The 27,969-nt window shown below is 40.6% G+C and overlaps 1 protein-coding gene across 1 annotated transcript in view; it reads left to right on the forward strand.

Annotated features, from left to right (window-relative positions):
• dock2 (dedicator of cytokinesis 2) overlaps positions 1-27,969 on the forward strand; it is a 100,000-nt gene that overhangs the window by 20,221 nt on the left and 51,810 nt on the right. Inside the window, exons 22-26 of the mRNA XM_008278326.1 lie at positions 4,407-4,515; positions 4,946-5,016; positions 6,971-7,077; positions 22,618-22,760; positions 27,730-27,825. Coding sequence (XP_008276548.1) covers positions 4,407-4,515; positions 4,946-5,016; positions 6,971-7,077; positions 22,618-22,760; positions 27,730-27,825 — 526 coding nt within the window. The remainder of the gene's footprint in view (positions 1-4,406; positions 4,516-4,945; positions 5,017-6,970; positions 7,078-22,617; positions 22,761-27,729; positions 27,826-27,969) is intronic.

Here is a 27,969-nt window from a genome sequence, read left to right on the forward strand (position 1 = left end):
GCAGCAACCAAATGGGAGCTAATGTCAGGGGCAGGACTGCTGAATGGGCAGCCAACATGGGCAGACAAAGTTCCAGCAGGAGAAACACCCACCATGATGAGTTCAAATCTGCAACATATGATAAGCTCAAGCAGCATTTTGTATACCTTCAGCGTTAGAGTTTAGATTGACAAATTGAAAGAGACATGATCTACTGCTGTGTTAAGCGTGCTGCCTGTTGTTGACTAGAGTGTGTGTGTGGGTCTATAGGACGCAATTGTCTAGAATTTATACATGCAAAGTTGTGATGCAGTGTATTAATTTTTATAGACTTTGTCAGTCTGTCAGTCCTTTCACCACTGCCAAGTCTGTCTTTTTAAATTTCCAGTAGTCTTGTAAAACTGATTTACATTTTTGGCAGTGACCACAGTGTACCTCAAAGGTCTGAATAAGACTATTTTACTACATGAGCTTTTTTTCCCGTTACAAATATCTGTTAACTGAATGAGAAATTTAAAATGAACTGTTTGTTCTGGCATTATTGAGAAATTATCACAGTATACCCGGCCAAATGAATTTCTAATCTGGGTACCAAGGTTTTTTAATTGCATTAAAGAGCTATTTTAGAGGAGATGTGATAGAGTGTAATTATGCTGTATATTAAACGTCCGGATTTCAACTTCAGTAAAGTTAAATTGGTAACTCGAGGCTGCACCGTAATCTTGAAGGTGTTGTCATATTGGTGGGAATTAATTTGCAGGTTCAGTGAGGTATAACAAAATATCATCGGCATAATGAGACACAGGTGGGGTGTGCTCACTTAGTCCAAACCTGACTCCCATAATATTAGGGGGAATATCAAATGGTAAGAGCCAAAGACTCAGCATCATGGTGTGTTTATCAATGAGCGCTGATTTGTTTGCATTGGCAAAGCTCCTCAAGTAGATTGGTGTTTGCTTTTGTGTGTGTGTATACACATATACATTTTGGTGTGCATCTTTGTGCATCACATTTTCCCTCTGCTACTCCTGGATTGACTGTGCTTCAGTCACCATCCTCCCCTGAGTATCTGTAAAGCAACAACTCTTGCACTCTTCTCTTGGTTACTCTCTCTCCTTCTCAATCTCTTGTCTTCCAACTACTTGCTGCCCGACAGTTTCAACTTCATGCGCATCTAAAGTTTTTCACGTCAAGTTTCGCCTCCGATGAGGCCTTGTCATGCCAATAGAGAATCAGGTATTCAAGGGAGCCACCAGCGCTGTAGGTGCATCTGTAAGGCTTCATTATCATCACCATGAACACTAGCAGTCATTAATAGTTAAATAGGTGGCATTGAAGATTTATTAGCTTGTCACACCAGCTTTGTGTTCATGTAAAATCTATTAGGAATGTGTGATGTTTACTTCAAAATTATGTAAGGCACGCACAGTACCAAATTTCACTCTTTCCTTCACCTTCTGTCTGTCCTTCATGCTCTACAGCTTTCATTTATTCTCTGTAGTTTAATTCATCAATTGTATCTGTTTCTTTTTTCCTTCCCTTGAGCACATGTTGTTCTGTGTTTCTCCTTTGTGTTGTCCTCTCATTGTCCCTCTTTCATTTTTACCCCTCATCTTCAAATTTTATTTTCTCCGTTGCTCTTTTCTGTGGATGCAGATTGCATTCATCCAATATAAATAACTGTTCTCATTAATGCGTTGAAGATCATCGCATTAGATTATCACATTGTTATGAGATCTTATACTAAGTAATCCTTTCTAATCATCACAGTGTCTTCTTTTGACAGGAAGTCATAGCGTCCGGGACTAAAAAAAACAGAAAAAAATAGTTGATAATAATACAGTGTTTACATCACAGCAGTGCACACTTGAGTGCTCTGTTACATCCATCAGACAGAAAAGTCCCAAGGTTTACAGACCAAACAATATTTTGATGAATTCCAGCCTTTTGGCAGTTATACGGGTTGGCTTAAGGGGTTTGGCTGCATGAATAAATACAAACACAAATAGGATTTGACACTACTTAAGGTAATTGTGTGCTTCACTGCACCATTCTTGCATTTTGACAAGTTTTACTGATTGGTCTAAGAGGAGCAGCGTTCTTAATCTGACCAACTTTTAAAACCGAGATACAGCTCAGCAGTTTTGGTCGGTGCACCTCCTATTTACTCATCCGTGTACTGTGCAAAATATCTGCATTTCAAATCTGACTAAACTTCAGGCTTCTCAATGGGAGCATTGGACTATTTCACTGATTGGTCCAAGGGGAGAACTGACATTATGAATCAAAACAAGATAACATTTGTAACTGATTTGCTTTGACAGGGGTTTCATAACTCATTGGGGACATGGTTAGTGGTGCCTTGCTGTTCTGCTTTTCTTTGCCTCTCACCCACAACTATATGCAACTAAACAGTCCTGCCTCTATCATTTCCGCAGACTTTTCCGCAGTGCCCTCCAGTCCTTTCCCTCCTCCCTGCTGATTGTCTTTCCTTTATACCTCTCCTTTCACCATCTGTCTCTTGTATTAGTTTGCTGAACAAGTATGACATACTTGCATTGTTTTGTGTGGCTGAATTTGAGTGTGCAATTGTAATTTTTACTTCCACATGCGTCATTTGAAAAAGGATTAAAGTGATCAGCCACTGAACCAAATACACAACTCTTCTAGTCAAATGTATACTGTATGTGTGTTGTACAACTGAGCACTGACACATCTCGATATCTCTGCACACACAGACAGGAACACACACTTATGCGCAGACAGGGCTGGTGGATTAAGCAGGACAATGCGTCTGTAATCATAACTGTACTCTGCAAAGAGCCCAGTGATAATACCTCTGTGTGTTACCGCCTAATCCCTCCCTCCACATGCTAAATTCGCTGTGTGCCACATGATAATCCTTCCCTCCAGCACTCGTAACTTCTATTGTAATTAACAACTGCGCAACTGAATCATGCAAGGATGGTGAAGGAAAGGGGGAAGAGAAGAGTTGAAGGGATGGATGAGAGTTTGCTTGGGGTGGAGGAAGTGAAACTGAAGGGATGGTAGATTTATGTGTGGGCGTTTGGATGCAATGTGATTTGCAGCAACAAACATAACCCAGTTTGTTTTTTTTTTTAAGTAAGGGGATGTTGTAATCACAGCAGTCAGTTCTTATCAATGTTTAGTTTTACCTTGGCAGCAAAATATCTTGTCAACATAATACTGCACTGGTTTTATGCATCACTATAATTGAATCTAGTGCCTTGAATTACAATTGCGTACTGAGTAGCTCGATCTCATTATTATTTAGGCAGTATGATACTTTTCCTGTGTGCATTACAGCTTCAAATTTAAAATGAAATATTGACTGAAGAGTTTAAATGTAATATATCGCCTACATGCTAAGGGCATTTTCAACCACATTAAAAAAAAAAAAAAAAAAGTAAAAAACTGCAGCAAATTCAGCTGATTTCCATAAAAACACAATAATTTAATTTCACTTGTTGCTAGATTACTCTTTATTAGTGCAGAAAAATGCTGGCTCGATGAAGACAACTTTAAAGACATTATCATTAGAAACCTTGAATCAATTTAAACTGTGAAGAAAAACAAATCCTGCAAAATAATTTGCACTCTGGTGAAGCGTCTGATTTTAGAAGTAACAGCACGTGGAATAATTCAGGAAATGAAAATCTATGAAGGGCATAAAATTGGTTAGTCACAGACACAGGTTTGTTATAGAGTTAGACAAGAGGTGACTTGTTATATGTCAGATTATCATATCTCATTATCATGTAGCATCCTACTGAATCTTCTCAGATATGATATACAACAAAGTAGCTGAAGTATAACCAGAAGAAGTTGGTAGTAGAATTTTTGATGTAATCTTAGATTGCCGTAAAGAGTACTTTATGAGACAGTAAGAGGCAGGGCTTAAATAAGTACATAATATAGGAAAAAATACCTAAATTCCTGTAAGCTATTGGATTCATCATAAGGATCATGTCATGGTTCAAGTGATGGAGGCAACAGATGGTAGAAATCAAGCATGCATATTGTCTACTAAATCCTAAAGACCTTTCAATCCATGTGTGTCCATCAAAGTTATTATTTCATGTTATTATACTTTAGTTAATAAACTCACTTGATTTTGCATATCACTTAACAATCTGTCCAGATTTGTGTTACTCAGAAAAAATATCAATAAGGCCTTTTCTGTTTCTAATTCTTTCTTTCCACGTACCACTCCCAGCTATTATTCACCACACCTGTTGTTCTCTGTCATGTCTTTTACTTCCTCAATCTGTTTTTCCTCTTTCATCTATCCCTTCCTCCCCTTTAATAATCACGTCACGTCATGGCCTCTGCCACTGCCCTCTTCTCTTTGTGCTCGTTGTTGTTTTTCCTGTTGCATTTCCATTAATTCCCTCCTGCCCTTCCAGGCTGTACGAGGGGAAGGAGCAGGCGGAGTTTGAGGAGTCACTGAGGAGCCTTTTTGAGTCCATCAACAACTTGATGCGGACAGACTACACCACCACGCTGCTGCTCAGGGTAATCATGTGCGCTCACCTTTACGCTCACAACTAGTAAACCTCTTTACACTCCTTCCACACTCTTCTCCTCTTTATGCTCACCCCCTCCCTCTTTCTCCTCCCTCTGTTTTTCTACATTTCCTGACTGACACGTCTCATCTTTTCCTCATGTTCCCACTCCTCTAATGTGATCTCTCAATCGGATTCCAACTGCATTAGTATTCTGCTGCTTCATGTCGTCCTCTTATTCTCAGTACTTACACAGAGGCAGACATACAAACAGATCCAGTCACAAAAAGTTAGACAGATAAGCGGCCCTGTGAAAAGTAATATTTTCTCACACATGTGCAGACAGCCTATTTGATGGCAAAGTCACCTTCCACAGGATTTCAAGGCGGTAATTTTAACAGTGTTTACTTGTTGTGTGTGTGGGTGTGTGTTGTCATCAGGTTGCAGCTCTGAAGTACCTGCCAACTGTCCTCCACGACGTTGAGAAAGTATTTGATGCCAAACTCCTCAGGTAAGCTTATCCTTAAACACACAGACATACGGACACACGTACTAACGCCTTATCTCTGGTCTCGTTTAGGCACACACACACACACACACAGGGGATTTTTTGGACCTGACTCAGACCAAGTTTGCCCTCTTGGTTTTGTTTAGTGACCCCCATTCTTCTGTCTCCCCCGCATCCCATCTAGGTCGAACCTTCCCTTCTTTTTTAGGTGATAAAAATCTCATCAAACGGACGTGGACACACAAGGACAAGCACTCCAACACACTCTGCAGCTCCAGCGCGTGCCCCTGAGTGAAATGACAATTTCACCAAAACCATCAAACAAAAGCCATTTTGAACCCCTTCTCTTTTATTCTCAGACTCCAGAAGAACAAAATGACTTGGAATGGCTTGCTTAACCTCTCCCTGACCCAGAATCAAACTTACAATAAACTGTTTAGCCCGGAAAATAACTTCAGGTGTACACGCTTTACCAGATGGTTGTTCTTACTTCAAACAACAAATCACAAACCCTTTATTTGTCTTCTAGCAATCCCATAGACAGGCTATACACGAAAGAGGATCTTAATTGATGATTTCTTTACTTTTTTCTCAAAGCTCTCTTTGTCATAATCCCTCTTTTTCACCTCTCTGTGACCTGTGTGCGTTTTTTGTGTGCCCATGTGTGTGTTATTGCGGATTATCTGCATCTGCCAGTTCAGTCCCTCTAGTGGCTCGATGTCAACACAGTTGTCGCAAAGGTGCTACCTTTAACACCTGCGTCACAGACACACACACATGCAAATAGACACGTACACTGGTAGAAAGGTGTGTGGGGAGGGGACAAAGTTGGCAGTCAGGACATATATTCTCATCAACTGTCATTCATTTTCCTCTCTTTCTCTCTTCCACGCATATTCACTCACCCTTTATTGTCGTCTTCTCCCTCCTTTTTTTTGCACGCAACAACATATCTGAGCGATCTCAACTTGAAAGTAAGGTCCCCACTGCATTCTTGATCAGAATTGCCTCGAGCAGACTTTTCCACAAGCAAGCTGTGTGAATTACAATCACCGTGCATGAGGTGGACATCAAAGCTTTGTCTCATCTCCTGTCTGGTTACACCCCTGCTCCTTGTAAACCCACCTGTAGTGTGATCTGTGGAGTGGTACCAGCACAGACATTGTCAGTTATGCATGTGTTTTGTTGGCTCGGTGTGTCCTCTGCATGTCCGTAGGGTATAGGCTGACATTTTGGATTTTAATTAGATTCAGTTTAGATGATTAGTGGGCATGATAAGTCCACTCTGAGCCTCGGTGCCCCGGCCTGTACTTGTGCCAGCCAAAGCACATCAAAAGTCACACAAACCTTTTTGTTATATTTGGGTTTGGGAGCAGAGGGTGTGCATTTCATTCATTTATATCATTATTGAAAGTGCTACTGCAGCCTACGTGATGTAATTTAAAGAGACAGAGACAAAGTGAGATACAGATGAAAAATGGAGATGGAGGGTTCACCATGCTCTGAACGTTCAATCTTTCTAAGTGGCACCAGGGCTTGCAACCAGCCTGTTTAATTATTCTAAAATGGAATTTGGGGCAGAGGATAAGTTAAACCTGTGTCTTCATTAAAGGGCGTTTTGGCTTCGGCTCATTTGTTTTCATGTAGCACAGACTGCTCCGCTTATATTTCCACAGCGATACGTCTGCTGCTTTTAGTAGCTGCACATTTTACAACTCCAAAGGTGAGATGTTTAAAGCTGGACTTGTTAATGGATGCTTTCGTTTTGATCTCTGAATCAGTTATATGGTGCAAACAACCAGAGCTTTGCCTTAAAATTCAGAACACGTACAATAATGTGTAGAAAATTGCTCTTGAATATTTATTGTGCTCATTTTCGAGAAAACAAACCTGTTGCTCTTCCCATGTAATGATGCTGCTGATTATTCATTCCACCTCCTATCGTTTCGCTCCCCAGTCAGTTGCTGCATGACTTCTATGCCTGCATCCCCCCTGAGAAACTCCAGAAACAGAAGGTGGCCTCCATGACTGAAATTGTCAGCAGCCAACTCTTCCAGAAACAAGGTGCGTCATTTTTCCCCCCCCACTAAACTGCTAGCCAACAGCAGACTTAACGCTGTGTGAAGGATTATATAGCGATAAATTCCAGTCCTGCAACAGGACTGGGCAGACAACTGCTCCCACTGCACTTTATGACTAGTAATAGTGCTCTTTGCTCTAAAGGTTTTATCTTGGTAATATGGAAAGGGTAATGTTCTGTTTCCTGTGGGACAAGCCAGTAAAACTCTGGATAAAAGCATCAGCCAAATGAGTAAAAAGGACATAATGGTGTGTATGCATATATATTTAATTTGGTGTACTGCAGTAAACACACACTTTAAGGTCGGGTTGATTATATTTACATAGTTTTTTCTTGGCTTGACATATTGCATAATTTCTATGGCAATTTTTTGAATGTTTAATATTTGACTGATTTACATAATTGTTTGTTAATAGTTTTTAAAAATAGATGGATAAGCATCTTGGGGTCTATTTTCTATTTAGATGAAGATGAAGACATGGATATTTGAAGCTGATGTTGTGCCATATAATTTCGGTGCCGCTATATTCGCCCCCACTGACATTACAATCATCGCTATGGACCCCAGTCAGACACCATCTTATTACAATCAACAGGAGTGGCACCTATTAATGTACTCCTCCACTGATGGTAAAGGTCACTTTAAGTCACTCTTGCTGAGATTAAACAGTCTTGAGGCTAAAATAACATTGACCTAGACGGATATTTGTTAGTCATTGTGAGTATCTGATGTGGGGGCTTTTTTGTCCTTGCGGCGTTGACATTCCCTCTCCACTCGGAATGGAAATGTCCATGAATGAGCTGAAATGAGTATACCGTTCACGCCTCGGTAGGTGTTGGTGGTGAATATAGAGAACGATGAGCGTTACCCATATTAATGTCACTGAGGATATCTGCTGAAAGATATCATCGGGTGTTTGAAGCAGGTAAGACAGAAAGCCTTTTCAGAAGCGTTTCACTGTCATTAACGTGTCACTTTTCACACCACGCCTCCTCCACTTGTGAATGATGTTCACTACATTTAGCATAATTGCCAGCGACACATTATTTTGTCTGCATTGTACCTCTAAAGTGCACTACACATCAGTGATCACACACACACTGCGCCAATCACAGTCCACCCCCTGCCACTGCTCAGCCCTATTATGTCTGTCTAATTTACTTGTAGTGGGTTGATAAGTGGTGGTTTCCCCTACAGAGGTCCACGCGATGATAGATTGAGTGATCTGACGCTGTGGTGATGTATAATGCAGACACGATATAGGGGCCCATTATTGGACTTCTGCCGTGCAAACTGAGGAATTGGAGGTAGACTGTGAGAGATTGTGGTCAACCAAATTCGGTCTGAAACCAAAATAAGTCTGAGTGACGCTGGGAAGGGTACACGCTTGACTGTGCAAGACAAATTCAGTCACAACAGAGACATTCCTCCATGTGTGCACACATGTATTCTCATTCACTACCCAGAATACATTTGTACTGTATTTGTTTCAGAGCAACTGATGACACTATTTCTGGATGTGAATGTATTTGTGCATCTCGGTGTTTGTGCAGTGGTGTATGCTAAATGGGTGTGTGCACTGCATTGGATGTTTGTTTTTTTTTTTTTCTTTGCCCGGTCAGTTGCTGTCAGCCAAGTTGGTAGCCAGTCCAGGATATGGCTCCTTGGTATTGATCCTGGCTCAGATGATTGATTCCCCAGGGGTTGAGGCGACAGGTTTGGCCCTCTGGCTCGCTGTCAACATGCTCAGAGTTACGCTCTGTCACCAGGAAAGGAGGGAGAGAGAGGAGAGAAGGCGATGAAAGTAACAGGAGAGGGAGTAAAGAGGATGATGGGTGGAAAAGGAGACAGCAAAATAAAGAGAAAAAGAGCAAGGGAATTTGGGGCATCATGCCAAAATGCCATATATCAATTCTGGCAAAGAACGTACTCCGAGTGCTTCCATTTTTGAGAGTGCAAATGTCTCTTTTTGGAATATATCAGTTCCGATGTAAAAATGTCTGAGATGGAGTCAGGCAGAGGTAGCGGAGAGACCAGGGAGATAAGATTCAACTGGAGAGGAGAGACTGGGGAAAAGGAAGATTCAGGGAGCGATTTGCAGAAGAGCAGGATAGACGAAGAGGAATCAAAGAATCTCTAAAGAAGAAAGGGGAATTGTAACTGGAAAGAAAGGAAATGAGATGATGATTGGTAAATGATGGACAGGAGCAGAGGGATAGTGAAGGAAACGGGAGGATAGATGACTGAGGAATGTGGAGAAAGCAAAGGCAGGCTGAGAAACAGGTAACAAGGGATTTGAAAGATAAAGAGAGAGGAGAGAGCGGGCGAATCGTATAGTGTTGATGGGGAAAAAATGGCTTGGGGACAGCGTAAAGATAAAGTTTGCGAGAAAGAGTGGCTTGACTTGTTTTGCTATTAAACAGTCAAGCAGTGATTAAAGTTTAAGGCCGGCTCACAGTCAATCTATCAGCAAATCTACAAGCTGTTGCTCGGTGACACCTGACTCCTCCTCTCCTCTCTTTTCCTCCGTCCTCCAGCATGGTGCTTTTATTTATTTGCTCATTTATGCATTGGTCCAATCCATCTCGATCCCTGCCTCGCCAAATGAGGGCTGACACTCCGTCTAATTGAGATGCATTTTAGCATTGGGATGCTAATCAGCAGGCTTGTATGCTGGGGTGCCATTCGTCCAGGAGGCTGAAATATGCAGCAGAACTGAATTATATATTTATAATGGTTAATGCCCCCCGGTGTCCTATCACTGCACTGCAATACATATTTAATAATCCTACCTGTCTGTCTAACTGTCTGTCTGAGCAGACCTGCCAAGCAGCTCCGTCTCCAGGGAAAAATGTCAAGCCACTGACACCACTCCAGTGTACTGTAGCAACGGTTATGATGGAAGAGGATTGTGTGTGTGTGTGTGTGTTTGTGTGTGAGTGTGTGTGTGAGAGAGAGAGACGGTCGATCAGATGCTTGTTCATGTTTGACAGAAGAGGGAATGAAAAATTTTAGGGATCCTTATTATTTATATTACAATATTTTTTACTATGTATAAAATATCTTTATTCATCGGCCTTTATTTTGAATGTTAAAATGATCAATAGCACAAAAAGCTTGGTGGTTGTAGGAATCCTTTAAGAAAAAAAACAACCTTAGGAGTGCCTTAATAAGCAGCACATTTGAGCTTTCTCCACGGTTCTCATGCTCACATCCGATTACGAAAGATTTTCTGAGATGCGGTCATTGTAGGAGCACATTGTTTACTGCAAACTACTTAGGGCAGCATCTTCTTGCAGAAAATACAAGAGCCTAAGGGTGTGCTGGGACTAAAACCTGGATGAAGATTGGTATAAATCAATGTGCTTTTTCAGGGTTAAAGTTGGGTAGAAATTAGCGAAAACCAGGATTCTATAAATCTTTAAATACTATACAGTATGTAAGGAATTTAAGAAGTTTTATGTAAGGTATGTTTTCTGACGTTATTCAGCAAGAGAGCAGTTGCTATTTTTGTAATGAGGCAGAGGCACATGTTCACATGTATTCATTTTTCTCCAACCCCAGTTTGAAATGAATATACGTGTGTGTGTACGCGTGTGCGTGTACGTGCACACAACATGCTGATTTTGTCGGTCCATGTGCTTGGCTTTCTCATGACTGGTTGCATCCATGGGCAGTGTTTGAAGGGATTGGGATTTTTTTTTTTCTCTCACTCAGAAATACTCCTCTGATTTATTCAGCATACGCTCCTGGGATTAAGGGTCTTGGCAAGCACATAGTGTATCTACACACAAACACACACAATGCGCACATACCCATGCTGGCGCACATGCATGGACAGACATGTGCATCCTGTCATATGGGTTAATCTGGTTTTGAGACAAAATTAAATTTACAGGGCGCATTATGGCTCAATTTAGGCAAATTATTATGCAGTCAGCCAGTCACTGTGACAGATTGAGAGCATCAGCACTGATAAGGGAGTGAAAAAAAAAGAACGCGAGATCAGGGAGAGCAAAGAGCAGAGGGACAGAGGGATGAGTCTGTCATTTTGTTTGCCCACTCATTTCCCAAAGCTGGTCAAAGTCCTTGATTCAATCCACTAACCCTGTATATTTTCTCAGCCAGGCCTCCGTTCCCCCTCCCTCCATCTGTACAGCTTGAGAAAAGACTTTAGTTATGTCATCCATCTTGTAGTGTATATTAAACAGATTAAAGGAAACCCATACATTTCAGTGTAATGCTCCTGTAAGAATAATTGTTGCTGCTGGGTGTAAAAATAACCCACAATGCAGAGAATCCAAAGAGCTGCCTGTGCTGTCTCCAGTGTATAAGTATGTATTTGTTAATTTCATCATATCAATCAACATAAACGGCAGCAATTTCATTACCTAAATTGCTTGCATTCTAGTGCCACACATTATACAGGGTTGTTGACATTGTTCACACCCATGTCTATATTTCCCCGCTGTGATTACTTAACAGATGCATGTCAGTGCTTGATGAATATGGATGAGTGATGTACTGTACAGTTATTATCGTCAGGATTTAATCAGTGCTGAGTGATCTCGGTTGTCCCCACATTCTCTACCTATCAGCATTAGTGACGGGTCACTTTGGGCTCCAGTTATAATGATGCTGAATGTGGTTTCCTATATCGGGCACCTAAGTGAGGTTTAGTAACAAAGTTATTACCATGTAACCAACCAAGCAGGATCTGGCTACAAATCTACATAGCCTAGAACTTCTGTAGTCCATGTGGTCAAAAGTAAAATTAGGCTTAAGGCTGTGTTAATGCTTCAACAAAATCTCCTTTTTAAAGCAAATGTACAAAGCCAGTCTTTTAATAGTGTAAAGATAGTACATAATATGTGTAAGCGGGTTAATCCGCAGGTGTTTGTACCTCAGGAGAGCGCCATTTATTGCTATGCATTTCTCTGAGCATTCTCAGAGCAGCCGGTTAAGCTATAATTTCAAAGCTGTCAGCTTTAGTGCTGCTCAGGGTGTGTGAGTGTGTGCGCATGTGTGTGTGTGTGTGTGTGTGTGTTGCTTGGTGGTCCGGTAAGCCCCCATGTGCCCATATGCTGTATCCTTAGTTATATAGACATATTAAGAGAAAGACATGTGAATCATAAAAACCGTAATAGTCATATGACTGTCCCCTCAGGCCGTCTCAAAGTGCTTCTCTCTACTCGGCTTCCCTCTGAGTCTTATGAACTGAAGTATCTCTGTTTACTGCGCACCTCTTCTCTTCTCTTCTCTTCTCTTCTCTTCTCTTCTCTTCTCTTCTCTTCTCTTCTCTTCTCTTCTCTTCTCTTCTCTTCCCTCACCTCCTCCTACCTCCTCCTGTGTCGTGCCCTAACATATTATTTTATGCTCTGTTCCATTACATTAGCCTTTGCTACATCACATTAAGGCTCACGTCATACCTTATTGTAACTACAATGAAATAATGCTCACAAACACCCAGCAGAAACAGACAGCCACACCTCCAGAGGATTATCAATGTAAACTGACCCAAAGAGTCCCACGGAGTGACTTGCAGGAGGATAAATGTGTCTCTTTGGGTGTTTGACAGCAAAGGAACCATCTGCCACTTGTGATTTTTAAATGTTGTTGTTCAGGCTGACCCAAAATAGCTGGCTTTAATATAGAGCTTTGAGTTGACGTCCCAGAAGGTTAATGAAAGTGAGAGGGGTGGTTTGCTGTCGCTCAATCGCTGCAGAGACTGCCGTTCGGTAAGTTGTGAATGAAAGACGGAAGCAAAGAGGGATGGATGATGCTTAATGGAGTAAAGTGAAAGCAGTTTAATCATTTCGGGAAATGCCTCTGTCTCACATTCTCCTGCCGTCTCATTTATATTCTGATGCTTGTGTCTGTGGGGCGATCTCATTGGAACGCAGACAAGGACAGTAGAGGGACACAGCGTATGAACACGCTTCCTGATGCTTGCAGATGTGAGCTTGCGTTAATGTTAAGTAGAGACGGGAGGAACCTGACAGAACAGCATGGCTTTCTATTTGTACTCCTAAGCAGGGCCAATTTCACAGGTTACCACAAAAAAATGATTTCTTGAAGTATTTAAAGCTTAATGATCCCCACTGGGATGCTGCATTATTGTACAGCAATAGCGATAACAGCCAAAGTGGATGACATTAAAGACAAATTGTTGCAGTGTCAGAGTAAATTGGAGATAGCATAATAATATAATATAGAAAGAGATTTAGAGGGTGTAAATTGTTGCCCCGTTAATCAATCTGAACAAACACAAAGCAGGATTTAAAAACCGAGATCAGATAGGCTTAGCCGGAGCCAGCGGCTTGGTAATTTATTGCTCTCCGATTAGAGGACACCGGGAATAAAACTGCCCATCAGTCAAAGCGGCGAGGTGGTTGACCGCGAGGCATTCGTCTGCCGTGATCCACCTTGGTCGAATTGATCAAAACGTTGTAGCAACTAATGCTACCAATAGAGTAATTGGTTGGCCAATTCAATATGGAAGATAGAGGAGGAAGGCTTAGATGAGTGGTGGCAATTAGCAGGTGACTCATAGAGGGTGACTAAGACAAGAGGAAAGGAAGAGAAGGATAATTCACACTCTGTTTAATACACAGGCTAAAAAAGATAAAAGCTGCATCCGAAAACAGCACTTAAGGGATTATCTGAACAGTATCAATGGGATCTAGTGCTTGTTATTCTTGCACCGAGTCCATGGTTGTGTGGTAAACATGGCAAACGCGCCCAGTTTCTGTCTGGACTAACAAGCAAATATCAACACATACACAGATGCAGCCTAAACTACACGCATACGTTGAGATCTTTTTGTGTGTGTGTGTATATGTACAAAAACATTAAGAATAGCAATCACACATGAAACAGCCCCCCTTACTGTGATTGTATTTATTTCAGTATTCCTGACAGCGTTTGCTCTGTGCCACGTGTTATCAGCATCATAGCCAAAAAAAAAATAAAAATCACGATGAAAAATGTACTTTCAGGCACGATCGCCAGTGTGTGTCACCGTCATTCATTAGTGCACTCTATCATCTGTAACTTATCGGCCTATAATTTCAGGAGAGCACTCATTCACACAAGCAAGACAATTTTATGCATCGCTTTGAGAAAAAAAAGTAAATTGTCGTACTAAAGCATTTTGAGCCAGCTTCTACAAATCATGCATGTCAAATATATTTTACCACCCCACCATATCGGGCCTGTGATTAAAAACAGGGAAATGCGAGCAATCCGAAATACAAACAGAGTAAACGTACGGCTCTAAATTCTAAATGGTGTTTAACGATGGAGCAGGAAAATGAATAAGAAAGGAGGGAGGAATACAAATGAAAGATGGCGGGAAAGTGGATGAGTGGAAACACCCACAGTGACATGAGAGAGACATTTAGTCATCACCAAGCCAGAAGACAGTTGGCTTGGTCCCAGCCCCCTCTCACCTTCGAAGATTTACTTGTCGTTGCGCCTCCAAACCTCCTCATTATCATCTTTTCTATCAATCTGTCTTCCTGAAGGCAAAGGACAAGCAGGAGGGAAGAGGAATGGATAGAGAGAAAGAGGGGAAAAAAGCTCTGATTTACATGCCTCTTAGAACCTGAGATTGCATCTCATTATCATCGGCTATAGTTTATTGTGTTTGGCTGTCAAATGGAAAAAAAATGGAATAGAGAAGGGATGAGCTAGCTGCTGAGCCATCAAAGCTGCTCTGTGTGTGGTGGCATGCCAGCACAGGCGGCTGTCTGCTCTCACGAACTTTGTAACCCAAACACATAACCACACTTTCACGCAGGCACAAAGAGATTCAAGCGCTAACACATCAAATAGTGATGAAGCACCAAATCAGACACAAAAAGGACAATTCACACTTGGGCACACAGACACACATTGGTATTAAAAGTCAAAGGCAGAGATTACGGCTAGAATAAACAGACATTTTGGGCTGAATATAGATGAGCACTTGAAGCTCTGTTGGTGTGCACCCTGAATATGTTGTGTGTTGTGTATCAGCACCTGTGTGCGTGTAGATGTCCGTGCACGGTGATGTGTGCATATGTGTACACACAATGGTGTGTCGGTACAAACGCGCACATTCTAATGAAAACGAGAAAAGGTTAAAATGCATCCCAATGTTTGCTGCAAGACCTTGATTTCCATTTGTTTGTCAGTGCCTGTTGGCAAAGCTTTCTTCCACAGCATGGCTGAATTGATTTGTTGCATTGTTGCACCGCAGGCAATACCTGCAACATGCAACTAAATCACAAAGGCAAGTGGAACATAGAAACACAGGTGTGTGTGTAGGAAAGTGCAACCGCTGCTGCATTCACTAATGTTAACTTTAGTCACGACTGTGTGTCAAACTGGGACTTTTCCGTTGTGAAACTGCTGGTAACTTTTATGTTTATCTTATTTTGTATGCCATATCAGCCTGCCTCAAATGTGGGTAAAACGCATCAACTGTAAAAATGCTGCATCAGTGTGAATTTCTTCTTTCTGCGGTGCCCTTTACACCTCGGCCGTTCCTCCACTCCGAGCCCCCCCCCTGCCACCACTCCTCTCACCCGTAGTTGAGCCTCCCAGGCAGCATCTCTTCTTAGGCTGCTTTGTTACAAAGAAGCAGCTCACAGGCCTCGGCAAAAATGGTTTAAGGTGTAAGGATTAAGGGTTAGACTCTGCCAATCCCACAGGAGGATGTGGAACAGCCCAGAAGGAAGTTTTTTTTTATGAGAGATTCAAGCCAGAGCAGATATAAAACACATAAGACACGTCGTAATGTTCTCCAGTGTTACCTGTGAATGTCTTAGGCACTAAAAAGAAAATGAAAATGCTTTCAAAGATAATCTTGTAAACAGTTTGTTTTTACCTCTTAGTTTTTAATTTCATTTAACTTCCACTCCCTCTCCTATGTACATTTGCACGCTGTTTTTTAAAGTACTTGACAGGTAGGTTGTTTCTAAGCAACTTGAAGAACAAGCTGCAGTTCATCTGTAGATTTAAGTTATCTCACATGCTTCTGTCTTGTGTAATTCCAGATTGACTCAGTCATGTTGAGATCAAGGCTCTGTGGGGGCTCTACCATCTGTTGCAGCACTCTGTGTTCTTCTTGTCTCTGAAGATAGTTCTTTATAATGTCATGTCTAATCTTTGTAGTAGTTGTTTATCACTGTATGTTTGGGGTTTGTTGTTATGCTGTGGAATGAATTTGGGACCAATCAGACACGTCCTGATGGTACTGACTGGACTGGATAAAAATCTAAAGCTCTGAAGTACTATATTGCACAAACATTACTGAGATCTTACAGATGGCTCATAGTAAAATAAAACTAGCCTGAAATGCTTTGCCAGAGAAATAGCAGCATAATGAAAAGAACATTGCTATAGGTTGCTGTGAGAGGAAAGGAAATAGAAATCCAGAGGCGACCGATTATTATGAGCCCGATCGGATCTGATATTCAGCATTTTACAATTATCTGTAATATTTTTGGGGAATTGTGACTGTTAGTAAAAATAAGATATTAGCTGTACTACTCTATTTGTAGTTGCTGTTATGTGGTCTCAAGAAATGTCCCACCCAGGATTGGAATTTATGCTGTTCTAAAGTTTATCAACATTTTTACTGTAGATATATGTCGCTTTTTTGGACTCCTTGATTACAAGTAGTGTGTATCGACCCTCAAAAAACCCCACATCTATTTGAACTTAAAATGGCATGTCGAGGATCAGTAAAGAAACAGAAAAACATGATGGAATGCAGCAGGCAAAAGACTAAACAGAGAAGGCACAGATTGTAATATACAAAAGGAGGGAACAGAAATAATAGATGAAGAAAGTGGCAAGAACACACACAAGAGGGACAGACACCAGGAGAAGTGAGGTCAGGATGTGCAGGCAAAAGCAGCATTAAGAATCTAAATATGCTTTTGAAGACTCATCAGATGTAGCCTTTGTGCTGAGGCATCAATTGTTCTCTTATCACTGCGCGACACTGACTTCCTCTATCTCAAATAAATGCAGCTTTATATGGATACTTAGGATACAGATTGACTCAGCCAATAAGTTAAATAAAAAATCCTACGACAATGATCGAAGGTGCCTTAAAAAAGTATAAATTTAGGAATCATCCATGACCTTTGATTGGACCACAGATAAGATTCCTACTAGTTGGAAAGGAAGGTTTTTATTTTTTATAGATATTTCACAACCTACACCATACGCAGAGGTGGAGGCAGAGTGAACGGTCAGTCATAGTGCAGTGACCCAGTTAAAGTGTTCTTTTAAATAGCATCATTTCAAATGCCCTCCTAAAGAATGACCCAGTCCTGGGAACTGCACACCACTCTAGCTGATGTTCTTGCAAGACTGAAAGCCCTCGAGGAACACATGGCAGTTCAAAGAAGTCTCTGAGAAAGCCACCGTTCAGGCCGCAGCATCCGATATTAAGATTCCTGATGTTATTCCAGGCCAGGCAAGGTAATAAGAAATACTTGAGAAGTTAAAGGCACTGTTCTGCATCAGTGATTGAAGGCTATCCACCACAGAGTCTGGAGGAACATTATCAAGGCAGCCTGTACTTCATTTTTGATGCTCATATTTAGGAGCGCGAGACGTGATTTGAAAGAAAAGCAGTACAATCAAAAGAGACAATACACAATCCGTCAAAGGATGCCGGAGATGAGCCATTAGGGTGCCTGAAGTGTACTAGTTTTGTGAATTTTAAGATGGGAAGCAGCTGCTGACTTAACTGAAAGTACTTCACTGTGCATGCACAAACTCAGCACAGGTTGTACAGAAAGTATTCTCAAGGCTTAGGCTGGAGACTGTGGTTGTTTGTCTTCATCACAGTTGAAATTGGTCAATCAGAGAGGCTTGTAGTGTCAGTGAACCCCGTAGACAGGTTAACCGGTGTCGCCATGTCTAAGAATTCCTGCTGCCCCACCCCGCTACCCTTCTATTTTGAAAGGGAACATTACAATTACATAAGAACTAACATTCCAGTTCTGTTTTTTATTTTTTTATATTGCCCAAACTCTTGCTGTTATGCACTTTTTGTTTCTCAAACTCATTTCTTTCCAAATAATATTTGCTTTGTGTTCTGGCTGAGAGGATAAACAGAGAAAGCGACGGAGATTATGCATAACCTAAGACCTTTACGATTTTCACAAAAAGCATGTGCACAATCTGCAGCTTGTAACGTGCATTTGAAACCCTAAACGCTGCCCGTCAAGCCTGTGAAGTATTTGCATGCATTATTGTTCGTTTATTTTAGATTTGACAAACTATCTAATTTGCAGTATGCAAGCGCTAATGCAAGTTAGTCAGTTAATTGATTGTTCCATCTTCCTGCACATTAGCAGTGGATCAGGGTGCAGCTGAAAACTTGCAAGATTAGTTAGTTTTTCATTATGCCTGGCCTTTGTCGCAGCAATAAAAAAAACCAAAACCTGATTGTATTATAGCACAGGTTACCCTTTTAACCCCCCCCCCCAAACCTTCTTGTTATTTCATGTTCTCTTCTGTGAACATGTTGCACCCAAAAATATCAACTGTAAAATCAATATAAATAAAGAAGCAGGTGGTTTTGTGGTTATTTCACCAGGGAATGGAGTTCACGGGTCCACAGGTTTTAATGGTACATTCAGCCCAGAAGGCAGATGGATTAATTCTCAAGCTTGCACACACAACAATACTGCTACAACACACAACCCATTGTTTTCTCTATCTGAAAGGACAAAAGATGATGAGTTTCTGCTTTGATGGATTAAACAGATTTAGCAGGGTTTCTACTTAATGCTGGCAGCATCTAAAACACCATTCTCTATCTCTCTAAAGGGCACAAACCAGGAGGCCTCACTGTTTGATGTTCTTTAATGCTGACAGAAAAACATTTTTATTTGAAATTTTATCCTTTACATAATAATAAACACACCAACCAGAAGTATAAATGCGGTGTGCAAGTGGTCTTCTATTCTGACGTTGAGAAAAATAAAATCTTATTTCTATTGTTAAAATTAACAAATATTGCACAAAAAGTTGCTAAACTGGTGACAATTTCTCTGCCAGTTTATTTTGGTCAGGTGTGGCTTTAAAAGACAATGATCAGACAGCATGACCAGCACCCAGACATTTCTTTGACAAGATGTCACTTTACAATTCCAACTTTGTACAAAAAACACAACTGAACAGACGACAAGAAAATGTCAAGACCAGGCTGTGGGTTTGTGGTTGCTGGTATGTCAGTAAGGGTAAAGTCAGACAGACAATCTGCCACATGCTGCTCTGGATGGACATGTGCATGATTCTGTTCTTCCAAAGTATCTTCTAACTTCACCAAGCTCTTCAGGAGGAGTGGGTCCATCATCGGTTATCATTAACTCCCTGCTTCTCAGATGTGTGACTTGTGATGCTTCTTCTATGACTTCACTGTCAGTCTGCCCATTGTCATTTCCAATATTGTCATTACTTGGTTGTTTCATGAAGCTCATTCTGTTGTAGACGCACTATTATTTATCCCCTCATGTTTAGAAGAATGGATAGGATTTTATAAACTATTACAAGCTGCACTTCTATTTTTGTCGATGAATGGTACTAAGATACTGCTTTAGTTTGTTATTTAATCTTTCCCAGTATTCAGACCTCCTCATCATCTCGTTGGATCTGCTCCACCTGTCCAGGCCCCTCCTCCGTCTCCTCCTCCTACTCCTCCCTTCGTTTCCGAGTCATTAAGGACATTCAGTGACTCATGCATTTCCCCTTGTCTCTCTCTCTGATCCCCTCCTTCCTGCCTTCATGTTTGTGTGATAGAGTGACTGTTGTGACGAGGGTCCACTCAGCAGGCGTACAGCCTTGGCTCAGTTAATAATGGAACTAACGAGCATCAGCCCAAATGAGCTTTTAATGGGCTCTGTCTACCTGCGGCTAGGAAGGGAGGGATGGAGCGGAGGAGATAGCAGGCAGAAAGATGGAGAAAGAAGAAGAAGAAGACAGGAAAGGGGGAGGTCAAGGTACTCAAGTGGCAAAAATAGGAAGGATCAGTTAATGTTGAAACCCATTGCAATGACAGATAAGATACAATAAGATAATCCTTTATTTCTCCCCACACCAGGGGAAGCTACATTGTTACAGCAACAACATTTTAAAAAATCACACAGCAGCACTAAACATATACAGATACATAATAATAACAATAATAATAATAATATGTACAATATATACAAAGGATGAAAAATGAAAATGAATTAATTCAGCATTAGTAAAAGTACAGTATTAGCAAAAATAGATTTCTTAATTTAAAAATACTGAATAGTACTTTTGTACATACCTATTGACAGTCAAAAGGCATTATGTCTAATAGGTTGCTTTGCTGACTTAAAAAAAAAAAAAAAAATACATATGGACTTTATAGTTGGATGTAACTAAGAGACCATTTCAGAAGTTTCTAGCAGCAGTCAGGCCAGTAAATCCTTTATGCTTCCAGCTTACATTTTGGGCCGACGGTTCATAATTAATGCAAGCGGCAGGGTAATTTTTCTTACCTTCTAGGGGATCATTGGTTTCAATTAATTTCAGTATGCTATCAAAATCAACTCACAGCCACTTGAAATTTGCTCAACATAGCTAATGCATCATAATGAAACAAGTGTCCGCACTGTTATTGTCGAAGTCACTCAATTTTGGAGTTTCATTAGAGATACAATCGCGGCATGACCTGTAAATCCTTTGTGTGGAGAAGTGAAGGTCTTCTTCCATTCAGCTGCCTCACAGCATTCTGCTCAGAAGCTGCGATGTTAAGAAGCTCAGACAATAATATAAACACTTACCAGATGTAGGTGTCATAAAAACATGCCGGAGTTTTGATTGAGTTATTTTGCTGACCTCAGACTGGAGGACAGTTTTCGCTACACAACAGCACATAAACACATCATTCCTCTACGTATAACTCTGTGCTCTCACCTCGCAGCAGAGGCGGAAAGTCTGCAAGCTAGTCTGCTTTTCGAGCACAATTACCGCAAGGTATTAGTGGGGATCTGTGTTTCAGAAGACAAAGCACAGAATTTTAAGGTGTTAAAGGTGACCATTTTAATTTAAAGTGTAGGAAATTCAGCCAAATATTACAGAAGCTAAAATATGACTAGATGTTGTGGAAAATGAGTGCCCCTGACAGCAGATGTGAGCATATTGTAGTAGTTAGTTGCAAATTTATGGGTAGAGTGAGTTAATAATCCATCATTTTAATATCTGTCACAACATTCTTGGTCAAATCACCCCATTAAAACATCAAATGGCAAAGAATGTGAGGTTTCTTCATGAGTACGACACAGCTCCTCAAAATGCACCCAAAAAAAAAAAAAAAATCCACCTTTGAATATTAGAAGAGTTCAGAAAATGATCCTGCTTTGTGAAAGGTGCCAAAGGCTCTCATATAATGCACATCCATTAATTTACTCACATCTCCTTTTACTTCACTTTCCATTAGAGTACTTTTGCGACTTCTGTGGTTTTCTATAAGTCCCAGATTGACTTTGGAAAAGCCCCCCAAAAAAGAGCTGTGAACATTTAACATTCTCTCGAGATTTACAGAGTGCCTAAGGACAGATGTGGATAACATAAAATATAAAGTTAGTTCATATGCAGTAGCTTCAATTATGTATATTGTAACAATAATGTACTTGTTTTCTCAATCATTTTTCATTTTGACAACTTTTTTGCTCACATAATTACTGATGATGTATTGCATGTATGACAAAATAAACTCATGAATTAAATACAGTTTTGGATTAATCAGAGAGAAAGGAAAGAAGAAGCGTTTGGCCTTGGTGATTGATGTGTTGACTGTCTATCTGACAGAGCAGCTGACATGCATTGAACTGTAAATAGACACTTGATTGATATCACTCCATTGTGCAGTCTGGGGTTAGATTTGAATTTCTTCTTCAGGGTCCAGTGGCATCATTACTCATAACTGTGTGGGTGCAGCTGTCTCCACAGGTGCTGCACCAATTTGATGTAAAGGCTCGGGTTTAGGGTTTGAAGGGATTCTCAAAGAGGAATAACATTAAAGTGAATCACGATGCTGTGCCATACTTTTGATGTTTGTTTCTAAACTTCTTAAGACCCAAAGAACTAACAAAAAAATAAAAAAAATTATCTCACGCTACGCAGTTTTTCCAAATGTCTTTTTTTTTTCTCTCTTTAGTTAAAGGTAGAGTGTGCGATTCTGGAGTAAGGTTGTTGAGGCTTAGCCAGGTAGCATTCATAAGAACCAACGTGCACAAGACATGAAGACATGCTTTTAAACGGTGTTGAGTGGATTGGTCCAAGCCACTTTGTTTGCTCCCCATTTCCTGAGCCAGGCTGTGTACAAACATCTGATTCAGATACGCATAGCTAGCAGACTGTGAGGATGTAGAAACTGTATTGGAATATTATGGCGCTCTCAGTCTTAACCTTTGCCTACTATTGCGCATGTGCTTATTAAACCTGCAGTCTTTTACCATGCATGCTTTTGTTTCCGCAGAGTGCCGTGACGTGTTGCTACCCATGATGCTGCGGGAGCTTAGCGGGGCGCTGGCCAGTATGGCTGATGGGCCTCATGATGAGAGAAGAAATAGCTTGGAGCTGCTCAACAACATTCTGGAGGTCCTCAGCAGGGACAACGTGGTGAGATACACAGCAACCATTTATATACCATACGGTTATACTTCTTATTTCATGATATATTGAGGTTTTAGACATGTAAGTGAATTTTTGCACATTGGATTTTTTTTTTTTTTTTAACATTATAGATTTCTAAGATGTTTGAAGGCTGCATATTTTCTATACTTTATACCTTGCACAAGTATTATTTTAATGCCTCATACAAAGTCTTCAGTGCATTTTGGTGCTTCTGTAAACAGGTCTCTGGCTGTGAATGTTTTATATTTAGTGTTAGATGTGCGTTCTTGACTTGGATCATAACTCGTGTAACTTATTGCAAAGGATCAAATATTGAATTTCCCTTCTGGGATAAGTAAAGTATTTTTCATTTCATTTCATTTCATCAGTAAAGTATCTACCTGTCATAATAAACCATAGTGTGACTACATCCAGTATGTACATATTAAGATCTGTCCTTTTGGATCACTTGTGGATATGATTATGTGGTTACAGTTAATTTATGAGGTGTAGTGGTAACATCTATACAGGAGATCTTCGATCACACTTGTTTCGTGTCACTGCATTTACCACAGCTGAGTCTTTTTTGTCTTCACTCCATACATTCTCATGTTACCTTTCCTTATCTTTCCTTGTAATTACTTTTGAGTGTTTCTGTTTCATTTTAGCCAGTGTGCAAATCATCATCTACAGTTTCCAGCAGCAGCAGCTGTATGGAAGAAATGTGTGTTCCTTCCATTTGCAGTTCCATTTTCTCACAGATACAATCAAAACTTAATGGGAAACAAAATCACATACCAAGTGGTCACTTGAGACGCAGCTCAAGTGACTCAGCCTGATCCCAGGAGCGAGCAGCTGCAACACTAAGAACAGTTATTGTAGTAACAATCTGCAAACATAAAAAGATCAAAATGGTATAAAATAAAATGAAATATTAAGCTCACCAACATAATAAACACTGCCGTAGGTGGTCGCAGTTGAGATAGACCAGTTAACAGTTTTTTCAGGGAAATGTGAGTGTAAAGATTATCCAGCCCACGAATTAGAAGACATTTCCTTTATCTTCTTCATTTGATCCTCCTCATCACTGGATGAATTTGATCTTCCCCTGAGCTCTGCACCAACCCAGCGGAATTTGTCTTCCAAAGAGGAGATAGCCTTAAGCTGTGTTGTCTTCAGTCATCCAGTCGTGCAATGAAGCAGGCCTTGACCAATTAGAATCTAATTGATTTTGTTTCACGCATGTTGCTGAATGTTAGTCTGTTGAAACAGAATCCAGTTGGCTTTTGAACTGAACACACAAGCGCACACAACAAATGCATCACTAGCATCCAGCTGAGGGCTTTTTAATTGCTTCTGCAAGTTGTTGACAACCTGCTGAGTCTTTGAAGTGAAGGTATGGCTTTTTTTTTCAGCTCTATTTATTTGAATGCACTAATGAAGCATGAGCCCAGAGAAGACAGTGAAAGGATGGAGCAGGAAGGGAGCGAATTGATGAATGTGCAGTGGAGGGGATTTGATTGGATGAATTTGTATTGGTTGAGATATACTGTAAAAACAAAAGCAGGTGGGGACAGAGTGTCAAGTGAACATGACGGGTGCAAACACAATTATGCACAGACCATGAAGCCAGTGACGCACAGCCTCGTAGAGTTTTTCTGTCAAACTAAACGAGGGAAAAAAAACGTCTGCAATTGGACGGCATATAGGCGTCAAACTGTAGATTAAAGTATTATTTACAGGAATGCGCACACAAACACACACACAGATTAGCCATGTGGATGAAAAAGCAAACTAGGTTGGATTCATTTTTAAAATGGCCCCAGGACAAATGAACAAGAGCAGGAAAGGCCAGAGAAACAAACATCGCTCATGGCTATGCAAATAGGAGGAAAAAGCTGCATGGGAAAGCAGAACCCGAGTTAACAGCTAAACAGACAGAGGCAAGAATGTTTATTTCATAGATAATATGGTGGAGGGATTTTGCAATAAGGCAATAGCAGGAGGAAGAGGAGGAGAGAGAAACCAGTCACAAGGAGAAGGAACAGCAGAAGTAGCGGAAGAACAGGTGATAGGAGACGATGTCGCCTCCTCTCCTCCACCTCTTGTTGTCTGCACCCTCCCTCCTTTGTTTTTCACCCTTCTCTTTTCCTCGCTCTGGGTGGTACCTGATTAAATTGTCACACCACAGATGTCTCCAAACCAGAGAGAGAGAGAGAGAGAGAGAGAGAGAGAGAGCGATTCAGAAAGAGAAACAGAGATAGAAGATGATGCGATAGGCAGATGCTCATGTCTGCGGGAGAGTTTCTGTTGAATTTATAAGTAACTCTGTTACTCTTGTGGGTGGGTGTGTGTGTGAGCTGTTGTGGGCATGTGTGTGATAAAGTGAGGATACTAACAGAGAAAGACAGAAACACATGGCTTGCCGGAGCTCTCCCATAGCCCCCACAACAATGTTTTTGTTTTTCTTGTTTATATCACGTTGCTCATAGAGATGATAAACCGGGCTGGCTACAGCATGGAATAAATGAACAGAGTGTAAACTTTGGGAGAGAGAGAGAGAAAGCACTGTGTCTCTCATCTCTTGTTCTTACTGCTCTGAGACGGCTGCCTGAGAAACTCTTTCCAGGAGACCAAAATACCTGCAGTGAGCCAGAAAGATTTAAGCTTATTTAGGATCAACAGCTGCGCCTCAACCTAACTTGTGAGTGTGAGGTGGTCTGAGATGGAAATGGTATACAGAATGACACGCACACGCTTTCTCAGTAGTTTATTTTGTCTGTGTCCTGTGGCTGTGAGTCAGTGTATTTAATGTGGTTTAATCATATCTACCTGATTCTCATCAGACCCTTCAAATCATCTGCTGTCAGGCCAGCGCACACACACACACACACACACACATACACACACACACACACACATACACACACACACACACATGCACACAGATGGGAAGAGGAGACGTGGTAAAAACTTTAAACTTGAGTCCTTTTTACCTACTTCTGTTATTTTTGGACCTTCAGTCTTTTCTTTTTATGCATTGCTGATCAGCTCACACAAGGACACACGTCCATATATTTAGGTCAGATTACACTAACAAGGTTGTACACAAACACACACACAGATGCACCCTGCAGCATTTGTGCTAAGGTGTGTTTGGATGTAGCATAGCAGATGCTTCAGTAGTGAGTTACTATCCCCAGGCAAATCTGAGTCAGCTTCCATTGACCGGCTTTACTGCAGCATAGTGTGTGTGTGTGTGTGTGGGTCTGTGTTTTTTCCATTGCACATGCCATGCCTCGCCTCTGTGATGTAACATATTTTACACATGCGTGTGTGCTTTTGAGACAGGCCTTTGTACTATGTCCTATGTCTGTCATTATTTAGCCCACATTTCTCTTCACTTGCAGTCTTCACAGGCCACAAAACATAGATGAACTTCTATTTTTGTCCTTAAGTCACCTTCCAGTATTTATTTATTTTATATACAATATTGCTAGTAGAATAGTTGTCATTAATGTTGTGATAAAAGAGTTTCCATCATCTGAAATTGGTTAATATAGAGATAAATCTGAACCGTCTTTTGCGAGTCTTGACGACTGATGGGATACGGTTATTCTGATTTATTTGAGTGCTCTAACTCAAAAGGATTGGTTAAAAAAAAAAAAAAAAAAAAAAAAAAAAAGCAGTAAATTGTCTAGTCTATTAGTGGGTCGTCATATTCATATATAAATTTATGTCCACAGTGTTGCCTAAAGCATTTCCACAATATACGGTGTAGTCATTCAATAATACTGATGTGTTTGGTTTAACATATCTACATTTTTACTATGAGTTTTAAATATGATTTTTGGCCTCAATTGAATTATTTGAAAACTCTATTAAGCTATTAAATTAGTTTGATAGAAGATCCATATCACCTAGTTAAAAAAATCTAATTACTGGAAGAGAGTTCGGTATTTCAATTTAGTGAATACTGTATAAAAGTGCGCTGTTAAACATTTTTCAAGCATTTTTTGAAATCGTATCGGGGTAAAGGGCATCGTCACCTCTTGGCTTCGAATTAAATGGATTTAAATGGAGTATGAAATGAAAGGTAGCAAGCACCTACTCAGATGAAACTCAGTGAGACTGACTAGCAGAGCGTACACTGCAAGTCCAGCCATGGTTAAATGCACTAAATGTGCTCAAGTATGAACACCCCCTGAAGGCAGTACACATGACATAGCATTCTGATATAACTAAAATCAGCTTAATGTTTCAGATTTATGTTTGTTTCTTCAAACCTGCAGACTCTCGCGAACCATGAAACAGTAATCTGGCCTGAGTCTGAGCACAAAGACTATTAATAACATCTTGTCCCCTTTGTTTCCTTCGGCACAAATGGAGGAAATGAAACATGGCAGAAAAGCAGCTTCAGAAGGGATGAGGGTATAGGAATAGGAAAGCTGGTCTGCACAGAAAATCCACATTCATGTGTCAAAAACCTTTTGCAGCTAATATATGTCCACGCTGAGGATGATTGAGTGAATGTTCTGGAGAGGCTCATTTTCTGAGAAGTGAAAAACTTCAGATTCAGAAAACTTTATTCTCTTTCTTGTATCGTTTGATCCGCCATTCATTTAGAACCAAAGTCAAGCTTTTAAGATTGTGCAAAGTTGGTCGTCTTCACACAGAGGACAGTTCACACGAGGGCAAAGCAAGTGCACAAATAAAACCCGATGAGTCTTAAGTTTTTGTAGAGGAAAAGTTCTGAGACATTTCTGGAACCAGCGCCAAAAGTTATTCCTGAGTGGACGCTGTTTGAACAGGGCAGGAGCTGTTCTGAATCTGTCTGTGTTTTGTGAGTTTAAGTACGCCTGAGAAAAACTAACAATCTCTTGTTTATCTTGTTTTTTTCCTCTTTATCTTCCTCTTTATCTCTTATTCTCTTTCTCCTCCTGCACCATACTTCTGTACACTATGTTTCTCCCAGGGGGAAACATTTCAACACATCCAGGACATTGTGGTGTCGCTGCTGAGAATCATAAACCGGACAGTCATCACGATGGGTCAAGAACATGCTCTGATTGTGAGTACATACAACCTAATGTTGAACTCTATTTAAGTGCACGAGTCTGTCTTGTGTCTTCAACATCATTGAGCTGCTAATACAGTGTTATTAAAAGTAAAAAAGCTCAGTCTACTCCTGTCTGCCATTTAGTTTCATCCTAAA

Source organism: Stegastes partitus, unplaced genomic scaffold, assembly GCF_000690725.1.
Source record: "Stegastes partitus isolate 25-593 unplaced genomic scaffold, Stegastes_partitus-1.0.2 Scaffold120, whole genome shotgun sequence".
NCBI lineage: Eukaryota > Metazoa > Chordata > Actinopteri > Pomacentridae > Stegastes > Stegastes partitus.